At 42.6% G+C, this 17,478-nt stretch overlaps 1 protein-coding gene across 1 annotated transcript; it reads right to left on the reverse strand.

Moving 5' to 3' along the window:
- Positions 1 to 1,646: 1,646 nt before the first annotated feature.
- aire (autoimmune regulator) lies at positions 1,647 to 17,064 on the reverse strand. The gene is made up of 12 exons (XM_042329575.1): positions 16,676 to 17,064; positions 16,037 to 16,211; positions 15,192 to 15,320; positions 14,240 to 14,356; positions 10,364 to 10,503; positions 10,028 to 10,149; positions 9,821 to 9,890; positions 8,637 to 8,759; positions 3,946 to 4,067; positions 3,591 to 3,669; positions 3,341 to 3,427; positions 1,647 to 3,147 (listed from the first exon to the last, which is right to left on the reverse strand). The coding sequence occupies exons 1-12, from the start codon at positions 16,820 to 16,822 to the stop codon at positions 3,064 to 3,066; spliced, it is 1,395 nt and encodes a 464-aa protein (XP_042185509.1). The 5' UTR covers positions 16,823 to 17,064; the 3' UTR covers positions 1,647 to 3,063.
- Between the last annotated feature and the right edge of the window lie 414 nt (positions 17,065 to 17,478).

The following is a 17,478-nucleotide window of genomic DNA, read 5'->3' on the forward strand; positions in this document are numbered from 1 at the left end:
AGCCTAGTGGTTAGAGTGTTGTACTAGGAACCGAGAAGTTGCAAGATCCCTCACTACATATCCATTGCCAAACCCACTGGCTCCAGGTCATCTATAAGTCTTTGCTAGGTAAAGCCCCGCCTTATCTCAGCTCACTGGTCACCATAGCAACACCCACCCGTAGCACGCGCTCCAGCAGGTACATTGCACTGGTCAATCCCCAAAGCCAACACTCCTTTGGCTGCCTTTCCTTCTAGTTCTCTGCTGCCAATGACTGGAACGAATTGCAAAAAGCTCTGAAGCTGGAGTCTTATATTTCCCTCTCTAAATTTAAGCATCAGCTGTCTGAGCAGCTTACCGATCACTGCATCTGTACACAGCCAATCTGTAAATAGCACACCCGACTACCTCATCCCCATATTATTACTTACCCTCTTGCACCCCAGTATCTCTACTTGCACATCATCTGCACATCTATCACTCCAGTATTATTGCTATATTGTAATTATTTTAGCCTCTGGGGCCTATTTATTGCCTACCTTCCTACTCTTCTACATTTGCACACACTGTACATAGATTTTTCAATTTTTCTTTTTTTTTGTGTTATTGACTGTACGTTTGTTCATGTGTCACTCTGTGTTGTTGTTTTTGTCGCATTGCTTTATCTTAGCCTGGTCGCAGTTGTAAATGAGAACTTGTTCTCAATTGGACTACCTGGTTAAATAAAGGTGAAATAAAACATTTAAAAATAAAAAAGGTCACCAAGAAAATAAATGTATCTGTTAGCATCAGAGACCTTATCAAACATCACATATATATTCTCCAGATACTGACAGTTTTCACTTGGTGGTCTATAGCGGCACACTAAAAGAAGAGGCTTCAGATGAGGCAGGTGAGGCAGGCACTTCTACTTCATTTGTCATGAGATCCTCTCTGATCTTTACAGGAATATGGCTCTGAATATATACAGTACCAGTCAAACGTTTGGACACACCTAGTCATTCAAGGGTTTTTCATTATTTTTACTATTTTCTACACTGAAATAACACATATGGAATCATCTAGTAACCAAAAAAGTGTTAATTAAACAAATATATATTATATTTGAGATTCTTCAAAGTAGCCACCCTTTGCCTTGATGACAACTTTGAACACTCTTGACATTCTCTCAACCAGCTTCAGCTGGAATGCTTTTCTAACAGTCTTGTTAGAAGACTGTGCTGAGCACTTGTTGGCTGCTTTTCCTTCACTCTGCAGTCCAACTCATCCCAAGCTATCTCAATTTGGTTGAAGTTGGGTGCGGAGGCCAGGTCATCTGATGCAGCACTCCATCACGCTCCTTCATGGGCAAATAGCCCTTACACAGCCTGGAGGTGTGTTGGGTCATTGTCCAATTGAAAAACAAATGATAGCCCCACCAATGGGTGGCTACTTTGAAGAATCTAAAACATAAAATATATTTAGATTTGTTTAACACTTTTTTTCGGTTACTACATGATTTCATATGTGTTATTTCATAGTTTTGATGTCTTCCCTATTATTCTACAATGTAGAAAATAGTAAAAATAAAGAAAAAACATTGTATGAGTAGGTGTGTCCAATCTTTTGATTGGTACTATATTTAGCAACACCTCCCCCATAGACATTCCTGTATTTTCTATAGATGTTATATCCTTGTATTCCTACTGCTGTATCATCAACGGTACTGTTTAAGTGAGTCTCAGAAATGGCTAATATTTTAATATTATCTAAGATTGGCAAATTACTATTGAAAAACAGTGGAAACACATGACATAGAGGGTTGCAGAACTTAACAGAGCCAGGGTACATCCAGGCCTGATCTTGTGCAAATACCAGATACATTAAACCCATCTGGTTCACAATGTTCACATCTCCTGTTTGTTTTGGAAATAAGAAGAATGGCAACGTCCCCCTGCTCTATGCCTTGGCAAGTTCCCCTGTCTCTCTCTCTCTCCTTCAGAGTCACTCTTCTGACGGGCCTCCAAAAAGACATTGAGTTATTTTTTAAACAGTGCTGGTGATACGGTTTATTGAGAGTTATCACAAATGTTTGGTTTCAATGAAGCATGACAAATTGTACATGATGTTGGGCCTTTCATAGATTGAGTGACTCACTAACCAGGTTTTGATCCAACCTTTAATGGCTGGAGCGCACTTGCCATGACTAGAGTGGTCACAACATTTTAACAGACCAAAACCAACAGTAGAGGGGAAAATGCGATACATGGGAATTGAAAGATCTTTTTATGTGCACTACGTCATCACCCACAGCCTTTTATCCGCAACCACTCAGTTTAATGGGAACACCCCATTAAACTGTATGGTATGTGTTCATTTGTGGATGTCCGTCATCCATTTCGTATGATATGTTAAGAATGACCATTTCTATGATACGTTACAGGATTTGCAATTTGTACAATATGTTACAGATTTGCAAAATGTATGATATGTCATGAATTCCAATTTCTCGTGGCTGAAGTTAGCTAGGTGGCTAGCGTTAGCTAAGCTAGGGGTTAGGGGTTAAGGTTAGGTTTAGAGTAGTAAGTAGTTGCAGTTGCTACAATGTTACAGTTGTCTGTGGTGAGATTCTAACACGCAACCTTTGGTTTGCTAGACGTTTGCTTATGTGTCCATCCATCCACCCCGACCAACCACTCTACTTTCATTTTAGCCTTAATTAAGTAACCGTACCAAACGTAACATATCATATTCATTTGAGTGTCCCAGATTTACTACATGACATCTAGCCTATGAGAAGTGAGCCCTCGCTAGGAGACGGTTTCTTTAATGTCCCGTCGAGAATAAACGCCCATTGCACTGCATCCCTCGTGGAGTTATGCTAAACTCCTGAAAATGTACAAAAACAACATTCCTGAGCTAAGTGACGGTCTTCAAGAAATTCTAGAACTGAGGCATTCTCAGTGTCTGGAGCAATAGAAATGAAATCATCTGTTATGTTGAACTGTGGATCCTTCTTTTAAGGAGGAGAGAGATAGATAGAGGGATTGTGTTTGTGTGAGATCATAACATGTGTTTTGAGCTTGTTATGTGTGCGTGTGTATGTCATTGGAAGTAGCCCTGAGTGTCCGAGAGAGGCCTGGAGATGTTATGGAAAGCCCACTGCAGGATCCCATCTATGGAGCTCTGCTGAAAGAGGACAAATATAGAACATCATTAAATAATAGTTCCCTGCCACAGACATGTCTATTGTCTATCACCGAGAGATAGACAATAGACATAATAGAGATAACTTTCTCTATATGAAATAGCGGAGGGATGTAATGACATGTTATTCACATCTTATATCACTTATCTTGATTCACATGAAAGTCTGATTCACCTCTCCCATGATGGAGTCTAGTTCATCCTTGTGTAGGATGGGCTCTGAGAGAGAGGAGTGCTCCTGAGTGTGTGGAGTCAGACCAACCTGGGTGTACAGTGGTTGAGAGAGAAAATAAGACTGTATAATGACCACACACACACACACACACACACACACACACACACACACACACACACACACACACACACACACACACACACACACACACACACACACACACACACACACACACACACACACACTGTACCTGTAAGCCCTTGGATTCCGCCTCTCTGTCTGTTGAGCTGCCCCAGGGCCTACTGCAGGAGGAGCAGATGGACCTCCCACTGTCACAGACAAAGACAGAGGAATGCTGACTGATATGCTGTTGAACGTTCCATTACTAGCCATTAGTAGCCATTAGCGTCACACAAATGATCACGTGACCGCAAACTTTCAGTTGATGTACAGTAAAGAACGCTGTTGCTTTTAGAAAATAGATGGTGCAGCTTATAATATTGAATGAACTGGTGAATACACTATCAGAAACAGAAGATATGACTTGATAGATTAAAAGAGTAATACTCAGAGGTGGGACGAGATGGATTTAGAGGTGGTCTTACTTTGGGAAGTGGCAGTAGGTGTGGTACTTCTGTAGGCACTGGAGACAGAGGGTCAGGTCTCCTCCACTGAGAAGGCAAACCCCACATGTCTCCCTGACCTCCACCACCTCGCCACCTGCACACTGGTACACACAAATGCACACACGCACACGCACGCACGCACACGCACACGCACACACACACACACACACACACACACACACACACACACACACACACACACACACACACACACACACACACACACACACACACACACACACACTGTTAGCATACTGTAGCATTTATACTGTAGCACTTATAACACCTTGTCATAAAGCATGTATAATGAAATAGTAAATAGTTTATTCATCATCTATAAATCATTACTCACACATTAGGTAATGTTAGTAAGCTAGTTATTCACTAATGCAATTGCACACGAGAATGCGTACTAAACTACTGTTTTTTAGCACAGCCATGTTAAAAAAAGTTGTTTTGCACAACCTCGAATGTGTACAGTTGCTTTTCTAATATGGGTTTCCTATTAAATAAAATTTGTATTTTTATAAATGCAGTCAGGCTACTATTTCAGCACTCAATGAAAATATAGGCCTGGTACCGACACATCTATGGTTGTAAGCCGTTAGGTTGCCATCAATCTATCGGTTAGGTTGCCATAGACACAACCCAGTCTTTTTGTTCTATATCTATATCAGTCGTTCTAAATGTTTGGTTGCCATGCCTGCTGACAACGCTCTTATCCCTTGCTAGCTAGCCAACTACAGCTAACACATTCAGGTCAGACAGTGCAGCTAAAATATCAGCAAAGTAGCGGAATTTGCATTTGTTTAAGCTGTTTTGGATACATCCATGGCAATGAGCTAATGATGCGTGATTTCACTTGGCATAGAAAATGTGCTCTCTCTTCAAGACACTGTTCAGAGGAGCTAGCCAAATACACAGCTAATGTAATCATTTCAAACTGAAGCTGGTAAGACAGCAAACCATTCGTGAAGTATTTTTGTTGTCTATCCATGGACGTTTGTTCTAGATGTTCTATTGCCATGCTATCTGGCAACGCTCTTATCCCTTGCTTGCTAGCTAGCTAACTATGGCTAACACAGCAAAGCAGCTGCATTTCATTTAGTTTGACCTGTTCTTCTATTGACATTTCTTTTTATATATCCATAAAAATGATGCTGATTCATGATTTCAACTGACTGAGAAAATATGTCCGTCTCGTCCTGACACGTTAATTCTTAATAGGACGGTGGAGATCAAATTTTAGTATTGAAACAATGTTGCAAATGTCGAGAAACCTACATAAAAGTTGGTACAAACTTTCCCTCCGTTGTTTCAAACCAAATGTTAGGCGAGAAGCAATGGGGAAAAAATGTCTAGATGATTTTTACAGTGGAGATCAAGTTAATGATTAGGACTGATGGGACAGTTGATGCACAGGGATTTCTCAGATGGAACAGAAAACAAGATACCCATTTTTTGCATCTTAGGCCTACCTGTGCTAAACAGGTTTTTCAGTATGGCTTAGAACACATCTCAACCAACCACAATGCTTGTTTTGACCAACCGGTTATAGAAACATTTATAAGCAACTTTTAAGCTTTTTAATATGGGTCCTTACAAACCATGCACTAATCATTAGTAAAGTATTTTTGCAGGGCCTCATCTAAAGTGAGAGCTAATTAGACTTTATGAATGTTTTGATTGACCAGTGTAATTTCTTACAAAAAGATGGACATGCCATTGTTAGACATTCCAGCAGTACCTGATGCTCAAAATAGTCTAGAACATGTCAATGGTAAAACAATAAGCACACACTACAGAAGATGTTTAAGGCACTATCTAAAAAAATGTGATTTCAAGACAGTCACACTGTTGTAGTAGTGTGATGTCTAAATTCAGACACATTCTATGCAGAGAAAAATAACGTTTTTCATCTGAAAATGCTAATATTATCATTTATTGGCATTGACTTTTCTACCAAAATCAATGCGTTGATTGCAGTCACTCATTGGAGCAGTCAATAGACTGCTATCACATTATGTGGAAAGAGTTACTAACTTCTAAAGGCTCAGTAAAAGTGCCCCCAAACAAAGCAAATGTGAAAATAGTCTGCGCTTAAAAGACTGAAGCACTGGAAGCATTTAAAGGTTGTACATGCCACATTTCTACTAGCAAGTCATACATATAACATTCTACCTCAGTCACATATCACTAGTAAATGAAGGATTAAAAATCCACTAGAGAAAAACGGGCCGTTATGGTCAGCGGTCGTGTGTCGACTATCTCCCTGTGATTTGTTCGAGGTTGGCAACAACCGCAAAACATTTGGATTACAACTCATCCCCATGTCCTTGGAACAGTTTTAAACTGAGTGAAATGACCGAATACAAACAGTGTAGCTATTCCCTCCGCAAAGCAATCAAACAAGCTAAGCTTCAGTATAGAGACAAAGTAGATTCGTAATTCAACAGCTCAGACACAAGAGGTATGTGGCAGGGTCTACAGTCAATCACGGATTACAAAAAGAAAACCAGCCCCGTTGCGGACCAGGATGTTTTGCTCCCAGACAGACTAAACAACTTCTTTGCTCGCTTTGTGGACAATACAGTGCCACTGACACGGCCCGCTACCAAAACCTGCGGACTCTCCTTCACTGCAGCCGACGTGAGTAAAACATTTAAACGTGTCTGCAGGCCCAGGTGGCATCCCCAGGCGCGTCCTCAGAGCATGCGCAGACCAGCTGGCTGGTGTTTACGGACATATTCAATCAATCTTTATTCCAGTCTGCTGTTCCCACATGCTTCAAGAGGGCCACCATTGTTCCTGTTCCCAAGAAAGCTAAGGTAACTGAGCTAAACGACTGCCGCCCCATATCACTCACTTCCGTCATCATGAAGTGTTTTGAGAGACTAGTCAAGGACCATATCACCTCTACCCTACCTGACAACCTAGATCCACTCCAATTTTCTTACCGCCCCAATAGACAACGCAACAGACAATGCAACAGCAACCACACTGCACACTGCCCTAACCCATCTGGACAAGAGGAATACCTATGTGAGAATGCTGTTCATCGACTACAGCTCAGCATTTAACACCATAGTACCCTCCAAACTCGTCCACAAGCTCAAGACCCTGGGTCTCAACCCCGCCCTGTGCAACTGGGTACTGGACTTCCTGACGGGCCGCCCCCAGGTGGGAGGGTAGGTAACAACATCTCCACCCCACTGATCCTCAACACTGGGGCCCCACAAGGGTGCGTTCTGAGCCCTCTCCTGTACTCCCTGTTCACCAAAGACTGCGTGGCCATGCACGCCTCCAACTCAATCATCAAGTTTGCAGACGACACTACAGTGGTAGGCTTGATTACCAACAACGACGAGACGGCCTACAGGGAGGAGGTGAGGGCCCTCGGAGTGTGGTGTCAGGAAAATAACCTCACACTCAACGTCAACAAAACAAAGGAGATGATCGTGGACTTCAGGAAACAGCAGAGCCCCCTATCCAAATTGACGGGACAGTAGTGGAGAGGGTAGAAAGTTTTAAGTTCCTTGGCGTACACATCACGGACAAATTGAATTGGTCCACCCACATAGACAGCGTGGTGAAGAAGGCGCAGCAGCACCTCTTCAACCTCAGGAGGCTGAAGATATTTGGCTTGTCACCAAAAGCACTCACAAACTTTTACAGATGCACAATCGAGAGCATCCTGTCGGGCTGTATCACAGCCTGGAACGGCAACTACTCCGCCCACAACTGTAAGGCTCCCCAGAGGGTAGTAAGGTCTGCACAACGCATCACGGGGGCAAACTACCTGCCCTCCAGGACACCTACACCACCCGATAACACAGGAAGGCCATAAAGATCATCAAGGACAACAACCACGAAGGCGAGGTCAGTACAGGTGCATCAAAGCAGGGACCGAGAGACTGAAAAACAGCTTCTATCTCAAGGCCATCAGACTGTTAAACAGCCACCACTAACATTGAGTGGCTGCTGCCATACATGTAAAAAATGTATCACTAGCCACTTAATATCATGTTTACATACCCTACATTACTCATCTCATATGTATATACTGTACTCGATACCCTCTACTGCATCTTGCCTATGCCGTTCTGTACCATCACCCATTCATATATCTTTATGTACATATTCTTTATCCCTTTACACTTGTGTGTATAAGGTAGTTGTGGAATTGTTAGGTTAGATTACTCGTTGGTTATTATTGCATTGTCGGAAATAGAAGCACAAGCATTTCGCTACACTTGCATTAACATCTGCTAACCATGTGTATGTGACAAATAAAATTGGATTGGATATGATTTGATATGTTGTGTCCTTACTCTTTTACCATTGATATGTTCTAGGCTATTTTAAAGAGCATCAGGTACTGCTGGGAATGTCTACCAATGGCGATGTCTACCAATGGCATGTCCGCCTTTTTGTGAGAAATGACACTGGTCACTCGAAACACAAACATAAAGTAATGATTTAATAAATGATGAATAAACTATGTACTAATCATTATACAAGCTTTATTACAAGGTGTTATTATAAATTGCACAAACTAATCTGAAAGAGACTTTGAAATGACTAACGATGACACTAACCGTTTGGAGAAAAAGAGAGAAAATACAATAGACAATTGGAGGAGACTAAAGACCACAAAAATAAAGAATCACCTGATATGCACAGACCTGACCGCTCTTGGTTGTGGTGACGCCGGAGAGAGAGGTAGAGGATAAGGAAGAGAAGAAGGAGAAGTCGATGGTGGAGTTACTGGAGCTGGTCTCTGTCAACTGGCTCTGAGCCAAGGGCTATGGGAGAGAAGACGAGAACTGTCATACCTCAGTATCATACTGAGATCGAACCGTTATGCCTCAATGTCATACTGAGGTAGAACCGTTATACCTCAATATCATAATGTGGTATAACTCTTTCACATCAACGTCATAGTGAGTTAGAACCGTTATGCCTCAATGTTCATATTGGGGTAGAAACAGGGCTTGGAACCTAAATATATTTTCCAATCATTTCATTCTGAATAGAACCCCCCCAAAATTCTGTTCCGTTCCACTGTTCCCACCAGCATAATAAAGTTCTGAACCGTTTCGAACCCCAAAAAAGTAGCTGTTTATAGAGTTCCGTTAAGTTCCTTCTTCAACCTGCGAAATAGACATGTTTTTTTACATTTAGCTCGACAAATAACTCCACAAATCAGTGCGGATAGAGCAGCTGGCTATGGACTGGGCAAGCTAGTTGTTTACTAGTCTGAGTTCCGGTCTCTGTAACATTCCACTCCTTGTGCAGGTGGGAGTGAGAGAGAGAGGTGGACATTAAGGAGGCTTGGCTTGAAGCGCTAGGCATCATGATACGACGTGCATTATAATGTGTTAAGGATATTAGCAGGCCTATGGTTACTTCAGTGAATTACATAATTATCCTTAATTACATAACTTTGAACATCCAAGAGTTGGCTCATGCTTTTAAAAAAGTGCTTATGTTCCGGAACACTATAAGATCACTTTTGTTCCCGATTCTGTTTCCATTTGTTGAAATGTTCTCTTCTTTTCCGGTTTTCTGTTCTGTTCCCTGAACCGGTTCCAACCCCAGGGTAGAACCATTATACCTCATCATCATGAGGTAGAACCGTAATACCGAGTTGGAACCATTATACCTCAATATCATACTGAGGTAGACCGTTAATACCACAATATCATACTGAGTTAAAAAACATATACCGCAATATCATACTGAGGTAGAACCATTATACCTCAATGTCATAGGGTGGAAGTAATAGAAATAGTAGTGGAAGTAAAATTATATGATATTGAAGAAAATACCAACTTTTGACACTGACCTGAACAGGTAGTACTGGGTAGATTCTCTCTCTTCTCACCTTATTGCTATGGCATGATTGACAGCGCCAAGTGCCACTAGAGAAAGGAACAAAGCTTGGGTCTTATGAAAGATTCTGACTTTTGTTGGCCTAATGTAAAAAAAAAACACACACAAATAAAACAAAGTTATATGCACAGAAGTCAAGTAAGGATTCTGTCCACATAAAGTATACCTTGGTATTGTGGTGAGGGGAGGGTCTAGGCAGGTCAGGTGGTAGGCCCTGGGACAGCCATCACAACAGATGAGCTCACCTCCATCTTTACACACTGCACACTCATCATCATTACGCTGGGCCTGGATACACACACACACACACACTGATAGACACTCATCTTTCATATACAATCTATTTTCAAATCAATGTGTAAATGTAAATGTTGATGAATGTGCATTTTCTTTGTCAACTACATGAGGCAAATACAGAAACACACTCCCTCTCAAAATGATTGGTTATTTACCTGAGAAAATCATGTATGAATACAACCATGTTGCTTGAACAGTCACTTACGTCTCTAACCCTGGTGCTGGACTCCTCCTTGTGGTGGTATTTAGTATTTGCAGACTTTGTCTTGTGTCCTCCAGTCAGCTCATCGAATGGCCCAGAGGTGTAATACTCACCACCCACTTTAATGCACTTTTTGGCACTTCCTGTAGAAAGACAACAAAATGTAGTCCTACTCGCCCCTTTTGTTCTTAATATTTAAATGCCTACAATGAAACCTGTTATGGTGAGATGGTGTGTTATGGTGTCTGTGGAGGTTCATTGGCTGACGGCTATCTAGATTAGATTAAAATCAACTTTAGTATCCCATCATAAATCATTTGGTTATGTGCTTAAAAAGAAAAAGTACATAATACATAAAAACATAGAATAATACACAATCAAATTAATATGGAAGTGCAATAAGCCACATATTTACAGCGCAACTGCAATGCATATTTACTGTGCACTCCTATAAACTCTCTATTGGCTCATAAATTGGTGCCGACAGTGGGGGTCTGCCGTGCTTCTAGCTCTTAGGAAACTTTGCAGTATTTTATTTTTGTATGTATTATATTTAACTTTATTAGCCCAGAAAATTGTTTGTGTTATTACAGAACTAATGGTTATCAGAGTGGCGGTAACTCACCAGCACTACCAGCATTATGAACAGGAATATGACTTTCCCGAATCAGATCTTTTGTTCGTACCCCCCAGGGCAATTGAACTGATTCCAGAGGCCGACCCAAAACACGGCCTGCGGAGGAGAGGTACTCGGAGCGGACTTCTAGTCCGACTTAGGAGGCATGCACACCACACACTGCTTCCGAGTATATTACTCGCTAATGTTCAGTTTCTGGATAATAAAGTTGACGAGCTCAGGGCGAGCAATTCTTTCCAGAGAGATAACAGAGATTGTAACATACTCTGTTTCATGGAAACATGGCTTACTCGGGATATACTGTCTGAGTCCAGGCAGTTGGGTTCTCAGTTCATCACGCAGACATGAATAAATATCTCTACGGGAAGAAGAAAGGCGGTGTTGTTTCATGATTAACGACTCATGGTGTGATTGTGATAAAATACAGGAAATGAAGTCCTTTTGTTCACACAACCTAGAATACCTCATAATCAAATGCCGACCGTATTATTAACCAAGAGAATTCTCTTCAGTTATAGTCACAGCCGTGTCTATCCCCCTTCAAGCCGATGCCACGACGGCCCTCAAAGAACTTGACTGGACTTCATACAAACTGGAAACCACATCCTGAGGCTGCATTTATTGTAGCTGGGGATTTTAACAAAGCAAATTTGAGAAAAAGGCTGCCAAATTTCTGTCAACACATTGACTGCAGTACTTGCGCTGCTAAAACATTCGACCACTGCTACTCCAACTTTCAGGATGCCTACAAGGTCCTCCCCCGCCCACCTTTCGGCAAATCTGACCACGACACCATTTTGCTCCTCCCATCCTATAGGCAGAAACTGAAACAGGAAGTACCCGTGCTAAGGACTATTCAACGCTGCTCTGACCAATTGGAATCCACACTTCAAGATTGCTTGATCACGCGGACTGGGATTTGTTCCGGGTAGCCTCTGAGAAAAACATTGATGAATAGACTGATATGGCGAGTTTATCAGGAAGTGTATAGCAGATGTTGTACCCCGTGTGACTATTAAAACCTAACCTAATCAGACACCGTGGATAGATGGCTGCATTCGCGCAAAACTGAAAGCGCAAACCACCGCATTTAACCCTGGCAAAGTGACTGGGAATATAGCAGAATACAAACAGTGTAGTTATTGTCATGATTGTCGTAAAGAGGAGACCAAAGCGCAGCGTGATTAGAATACATTCTTCTTTTAATGAATGAAGAACACGAAGAACACTTCAACAAAAAGAACGTGACGCTATGACAACCAGTGCAGACACAGGCAACTACACAAAGACAATAAGACAATAAGACAATAACCCATGAACTACAATACATCACAGGCTACCTAAATATGGTTCCCAATCAGAGACAACGACAAACACCTGCCACTGATTGAGAACCATATCAAGCCAAAACACACAGAAATAGACAAACTAGACATACAACATAGAATGCCCACTCCTATCACACCCTGACCAAACAAAACATAGAAACAAACAACGCAAATCATGGTCAGAGTGTGACAGTTATTCCCTCCGCAAGGCAAACAAACAGGCAAAATATCAGTATAGAGACAAAGTGGAGTCGCAATTCAACAGCTCAGACACGAGCAATATGTGGCAGGGTCTACAGACTAGAAAAGGAAGAGACACATCGCTGACACCGGCATCTTGCTTCCGGACAAGCTAAACACCTTCTTCGCCTACTTTGAGGATAACACAGTCCCACCGACTCTACCAAGGACTGTGGTCTCCCCTTCTCCATGGCCGACGTGAGTAAGACATTTAAGCGTGTTAACCCTCGCAAGACTGCCGGCCCAGATGGCATCCCTAGCTGCGTTCCCAGAGCATGTGCAGACCAGCTGGCTGTTGTATTTAAAGACATATTCAATCTCTCCCTATCCCAGTCTGCTGTCCCCACATGCTTCAAGATGGCCACCATTGTTCCTGTACTCAAGAAAGCAAAGGTAACTGAACTAAATGACAATCGCCCCGTAGCACTCATTTCTGTAGTAATGAAGTGCTTTGAGAGACTAGTCAAGGATCATATCCCCTGTCAACCTAGACACACCCTAGACCCACTTCAATTAGCTTACGGGCCTCCACCAGGTGGTGAAGGTAGGAAACAACACATCCACTTCACTGATCCGCAACACTGTGGCCCCACAAGGGTGCGTGCTCAGCCCCCTCCTGTACTCCCTGTACACCCATGACTGCATAACCATGCACACTTCCAACTCAATCATCAAGTTGCAGATGACAAAACAGTAGTAGGCTTGATTATCAACAATGACGATACAGCCTACAGGGAGGCTCTGGGAGTGTGGTGCCAGGAAAATAATCTCTCACTCAAAGTCCACAAAACAAAGGAGATGATCGTGAACTTCAGGAAACAGCAGAGGGATCACCCCCCTATCCACATCATTGGGACCGCAGTGGAGAATTTGGAAAGCTTCAAGTTCCTCGGTGTACACATCACTGACAAACTGAAATGGTCCACCCACACAGACAGTGTGCTGAAGATGGCGCAACAGCAACCTGCAACCGCAGGGCTCTCCAGAGGGTGGTGCGGTCTGCCCAAAGTATCACCGGGGGTAAATTACCTGCCCTCCAGGACACCTAGAGCACCAGATGTCACAGGTAGGCCAAAAAGATAATCAAGGACAACAACCACCCAAGCTACTGCTTGTTCACCCTGCTATCATCCAGAAGGCGAGGTCAGTACAGGTGCATCAAAGCTGGGACCGAGAGAATGAAAAACAGCTTCTATCTCAAGGCCATCAGACTGTTAAATAGCCATCACTAGCACATTAGAGGCTGCTGCCTATATACATTGACTTGAAATTACTGGCCACTTTAATAAATGGAACACTAGTCATTTTAATAATGTTTACATATTTTGCATTACTCATCTCATATGTATATACTGTATTCTATTCTATTCTACTGTATCTTAGTCTATGCCGCTCTGATTTTGCTCATCCATATATTAATTTATTCTTAATTCCATTCCTTTACTTAGATATGTGTGATTTGGGTATTGTTGGAAATGGTTAGATATTACTTGTTAGATATTACTGTACGGTTGGAGCTAGACACACAAGCATTTTGCTACACCCACAATAACATCTGCTAAACACGTGTATGTGCAAATAAAATTTGATTTGATTTGAACTTGCAACACAAGGTTTACAGTCATCAGGTTAGGGTTGTGGTCAGGATAGTGTTGTGATTCCAGTGTTACTCACCAGATCCAAACACCTGTTTGATGAGGATCTCCTCTCTGGCCCCGCAGCTGACCGGCAGCTCACTGGACGACAGAGTGACTGCCCTCTGGACCGAGGTGGACACCGCCTGGACACCTGCTACATGGTAATAGCACAGTAATAATGGTCAGTTTATAGTGATGATGTTGATAAATTTAGGCTGATATCAAATATTTTGTGCCTTCCCCAAATCATCACAGAATCACAAACAGAGAATGGAATATCAAACAGATTTGATGACCCTTTCCAGCAGGTATCTGAGAGACCACTGCAGCACCTTCACTTTTCTTCACCGACTTCACTTTGCCACCTGGAACAATGACACCAAAACATGTATAATGAGCTTGGTTAAGAAACACTTGAGTTTTCATCGCAGCGCTAGTTGTGCCACCAGAGACTCTGGGTTCGCGCCCAGGCTCTGTCGCAGCCGGCCGCGAATGGGAGGTCCGTGGGGCGACGCACAATTGGCCTAGCGTCTTCCGGGTTTGGGAGGGTTTGGCCGGTAGGGATATCCCTGTCTCATCGCGCACCAGCGACTCCTGTGGCGGGCCGGGTGCAGTACGCGCTAACCATGGTAGCCAGGTGCACAGTGTTTCCTCCGACACATTGGTGAGGCTGGCTTCCGGGTTGGATGTGCACTGTGTTAAGAAGCAGTGCAGCTTGGTTGGGTTGTGTTTCGGAGAATGCATGGCTTTCGACCTTTGTCTCTCCCGAGCCCGTACGGGAGTTGTAGCCATGAGACAAGATAGTAACTACTAACAATTGGATACCACGAAATTGGGGAGAAAAGGGGGTAAAAAAATAAAATAAAATAAAATAAAGAAACACTTGAGTTTTGAATATATTGTAGTACAACTTGTTGTCATATGGTTACGGAGTGCATTATAATAGGTATCTGGTACAATATCTTATATCACACCTAAACTGTTGTTACTTTTTCCGTGGTGCTGAGAGTGGTGAGGGTGATGAGGGTGTCTCTCCCCCAGGCCCCTCTTCCTGCTGTGGGACTCTCGAGACCCTCGTGGGGATCTCTTCCCCTGCTTTGAGACCACCATCTCCCTACCTGACAAAATGGAACACCACCCACAGAATAAATTATAATTATAATAAACTTAAATTCTTGTTAATCTAACCGCACTGTCCAATTCACAGTAACTTTTACAGTGAAAGAATACCATGCTATTGAGGAGAGTGCACAATTATGAACTTGACAATATATTAATAAACTAATTAGGCACATTTGTGCAGTCTTGATACAACATTTTGAACAGATATGCAATGGTTCATTTGATCAGTCTAAAACTTTGCACATACACTGCTGCCATCTAGTGGCCAAAATCTAAATTATGCCTGGGCTGGAATAATTCATTATGGCCTTTCTCTTGCATTTTTTTTCTTTGTATTATCTTTTACCAGATCTAATGTGTTATATTCTCCTACATTAATTTCACATTTCCACAAACTTCAAAGTGTTTCCTTTGAAATGGTGTCAAGAATATGCATATCCTTGCTTCAAGTCCTGAGCTACAGGCAGATTTGGTATGTCATTTTAGGCGAAAATTGAAAAAAAGGGTCGGATCCTTAAGACGCTCCAATGTCACTTCAACTCAACTCCCTCACTTCAGGGACACAGCCTTTCAATCAACTGTTTTTCTCTGCCCAAAGTACCCCCTCATATGCAATTGATCACTACCCCAAGTACCCCCTGAGGATAAACCAAGTACCCTCAGAGGTTCTAGTGCCACAGGATGAGAAACTGCTTAAAATGGGGTTACCAACCTGGTTGAATGCTGGTCAGGAGGGCCTGCAGTCTTGGGTAGCTGTGCTGGTTGTAGTCCTTGGCCAGGTTGGTCCAGAAGGCCTGGATGGTAGTCCTATTCTGCTCCAGGAGCCAGGAAAGCAGGGAGTACATGGCCTTGTGGATCCCCTCTCTGCCCTCCCTCTCCAGGGTATCCTATGGGTGGTCATAGCAAATTTTTATGATAATAATACTTTTTAGCAAACAATTTTATCCAAGGCGACTTACAGTGATGCGGGCATACATTTTTACTTGGGGCTAGTGCCGGGAATTGAACCCACTATCCTGATGTTGCAAGTGCCATGCTCTACCAACTGTCATTCAATGTTCCATGTACTGTAGAAAATGGTACAGAGTGAAATATACACCAATTTTTTTGTTGTTGTTGATAGATAAGAATCAGATTTAGATGATCTGCAAGGTCTTCTCAGCACCCAGAACAAAATCAGTTAAGGCTGTTACGAGAGACAATCTACAAGGCAATGTATTGAAGAGAAAATATTATAATTGAACAAGACCTCCGTCCAAGCTAACATCAGGAAATGCTCAAACTTTCTCCATAAGAGCTCTTACATCAATATGAAATATACCATTATTATTATATACTCCCCATAGCTCACCTTCAGAATTTGGTCGCTGATGATGCTGCGGTCCACCAACCCATAGAGCAGTGGGAAGGGATCATCAATCACCATGGAGATGTCCGTGCGGAATTCCTTGAGCTGGGAACGGGGGTCAGGATCCTCAAAAGCCTCGACTCTGGACATGGCTCACAGTTTAGTATGTGTGGTGTTCATTCATACAGTATATTCAAGTGGTCTAATGTTGTCTGGCTTTTATGTGTGGTGTGTTGCTGTTAAGTCGCACCGGCGAAGTGTAACAGGAGAATCTGAAATGATTGAAGTGACCTTTGATTTGAGCCCTCAGTGTTGGAGGTGTGGCTAGTCCAGGTGAGGGTCACTTGATGGGTATGTCCTCCATGGTTGCTCAAAAGTGTTTCTGGTTTCCTTTTTCCAGATGAACACACACACACACAAACACATTTGAATGATTATTTAGAAAGTCCTCAGTTAAGCCACTGAGGTTTGCTCTGCCACTCACCTCTCCAGGGTCCACATGTACATTAGTACTCTAACCGCCTTGCCTGTGTCCACCTGTCTCTTGGGGGGTAACTAAAGACCACCACTAACTCCTGCAGGGGAATACCTGATTCTAGTCTCACTAGAAAAGCCCAAACCCATGGGGACTGAGAGCCCAGATGAGTGGCAGTCTACACGTCACTGTGATACGAATCTATTAGAAGGTGCTTTCCACTTCAACTTCCCCCAAAATGTGTCATTGTTTGTCTGCTATGATCTCGGCCACAAGTATTAATCGTGAATGTGTGGTCATATTGATACTGTCACCAGATTGGGTAACATTT

The sequence above is a fragment of the Oncorhynchus tshawytscha genome, linkage group LG10 (genome assembly GCF_018296145.1).
Source record: "Oncorhynchus tshawytscha isolate Ot180627B linkage group LG10, Otsh_v2.0, whole genome shotgun sequence".
NCBI classification, from domain to species: Eukaryota; Metazoa; Chordata; class Actinopteri; order Salmoniformes; family Salmonidae; genus Oncorhynchus; species Oncorhynchus tshawytscha.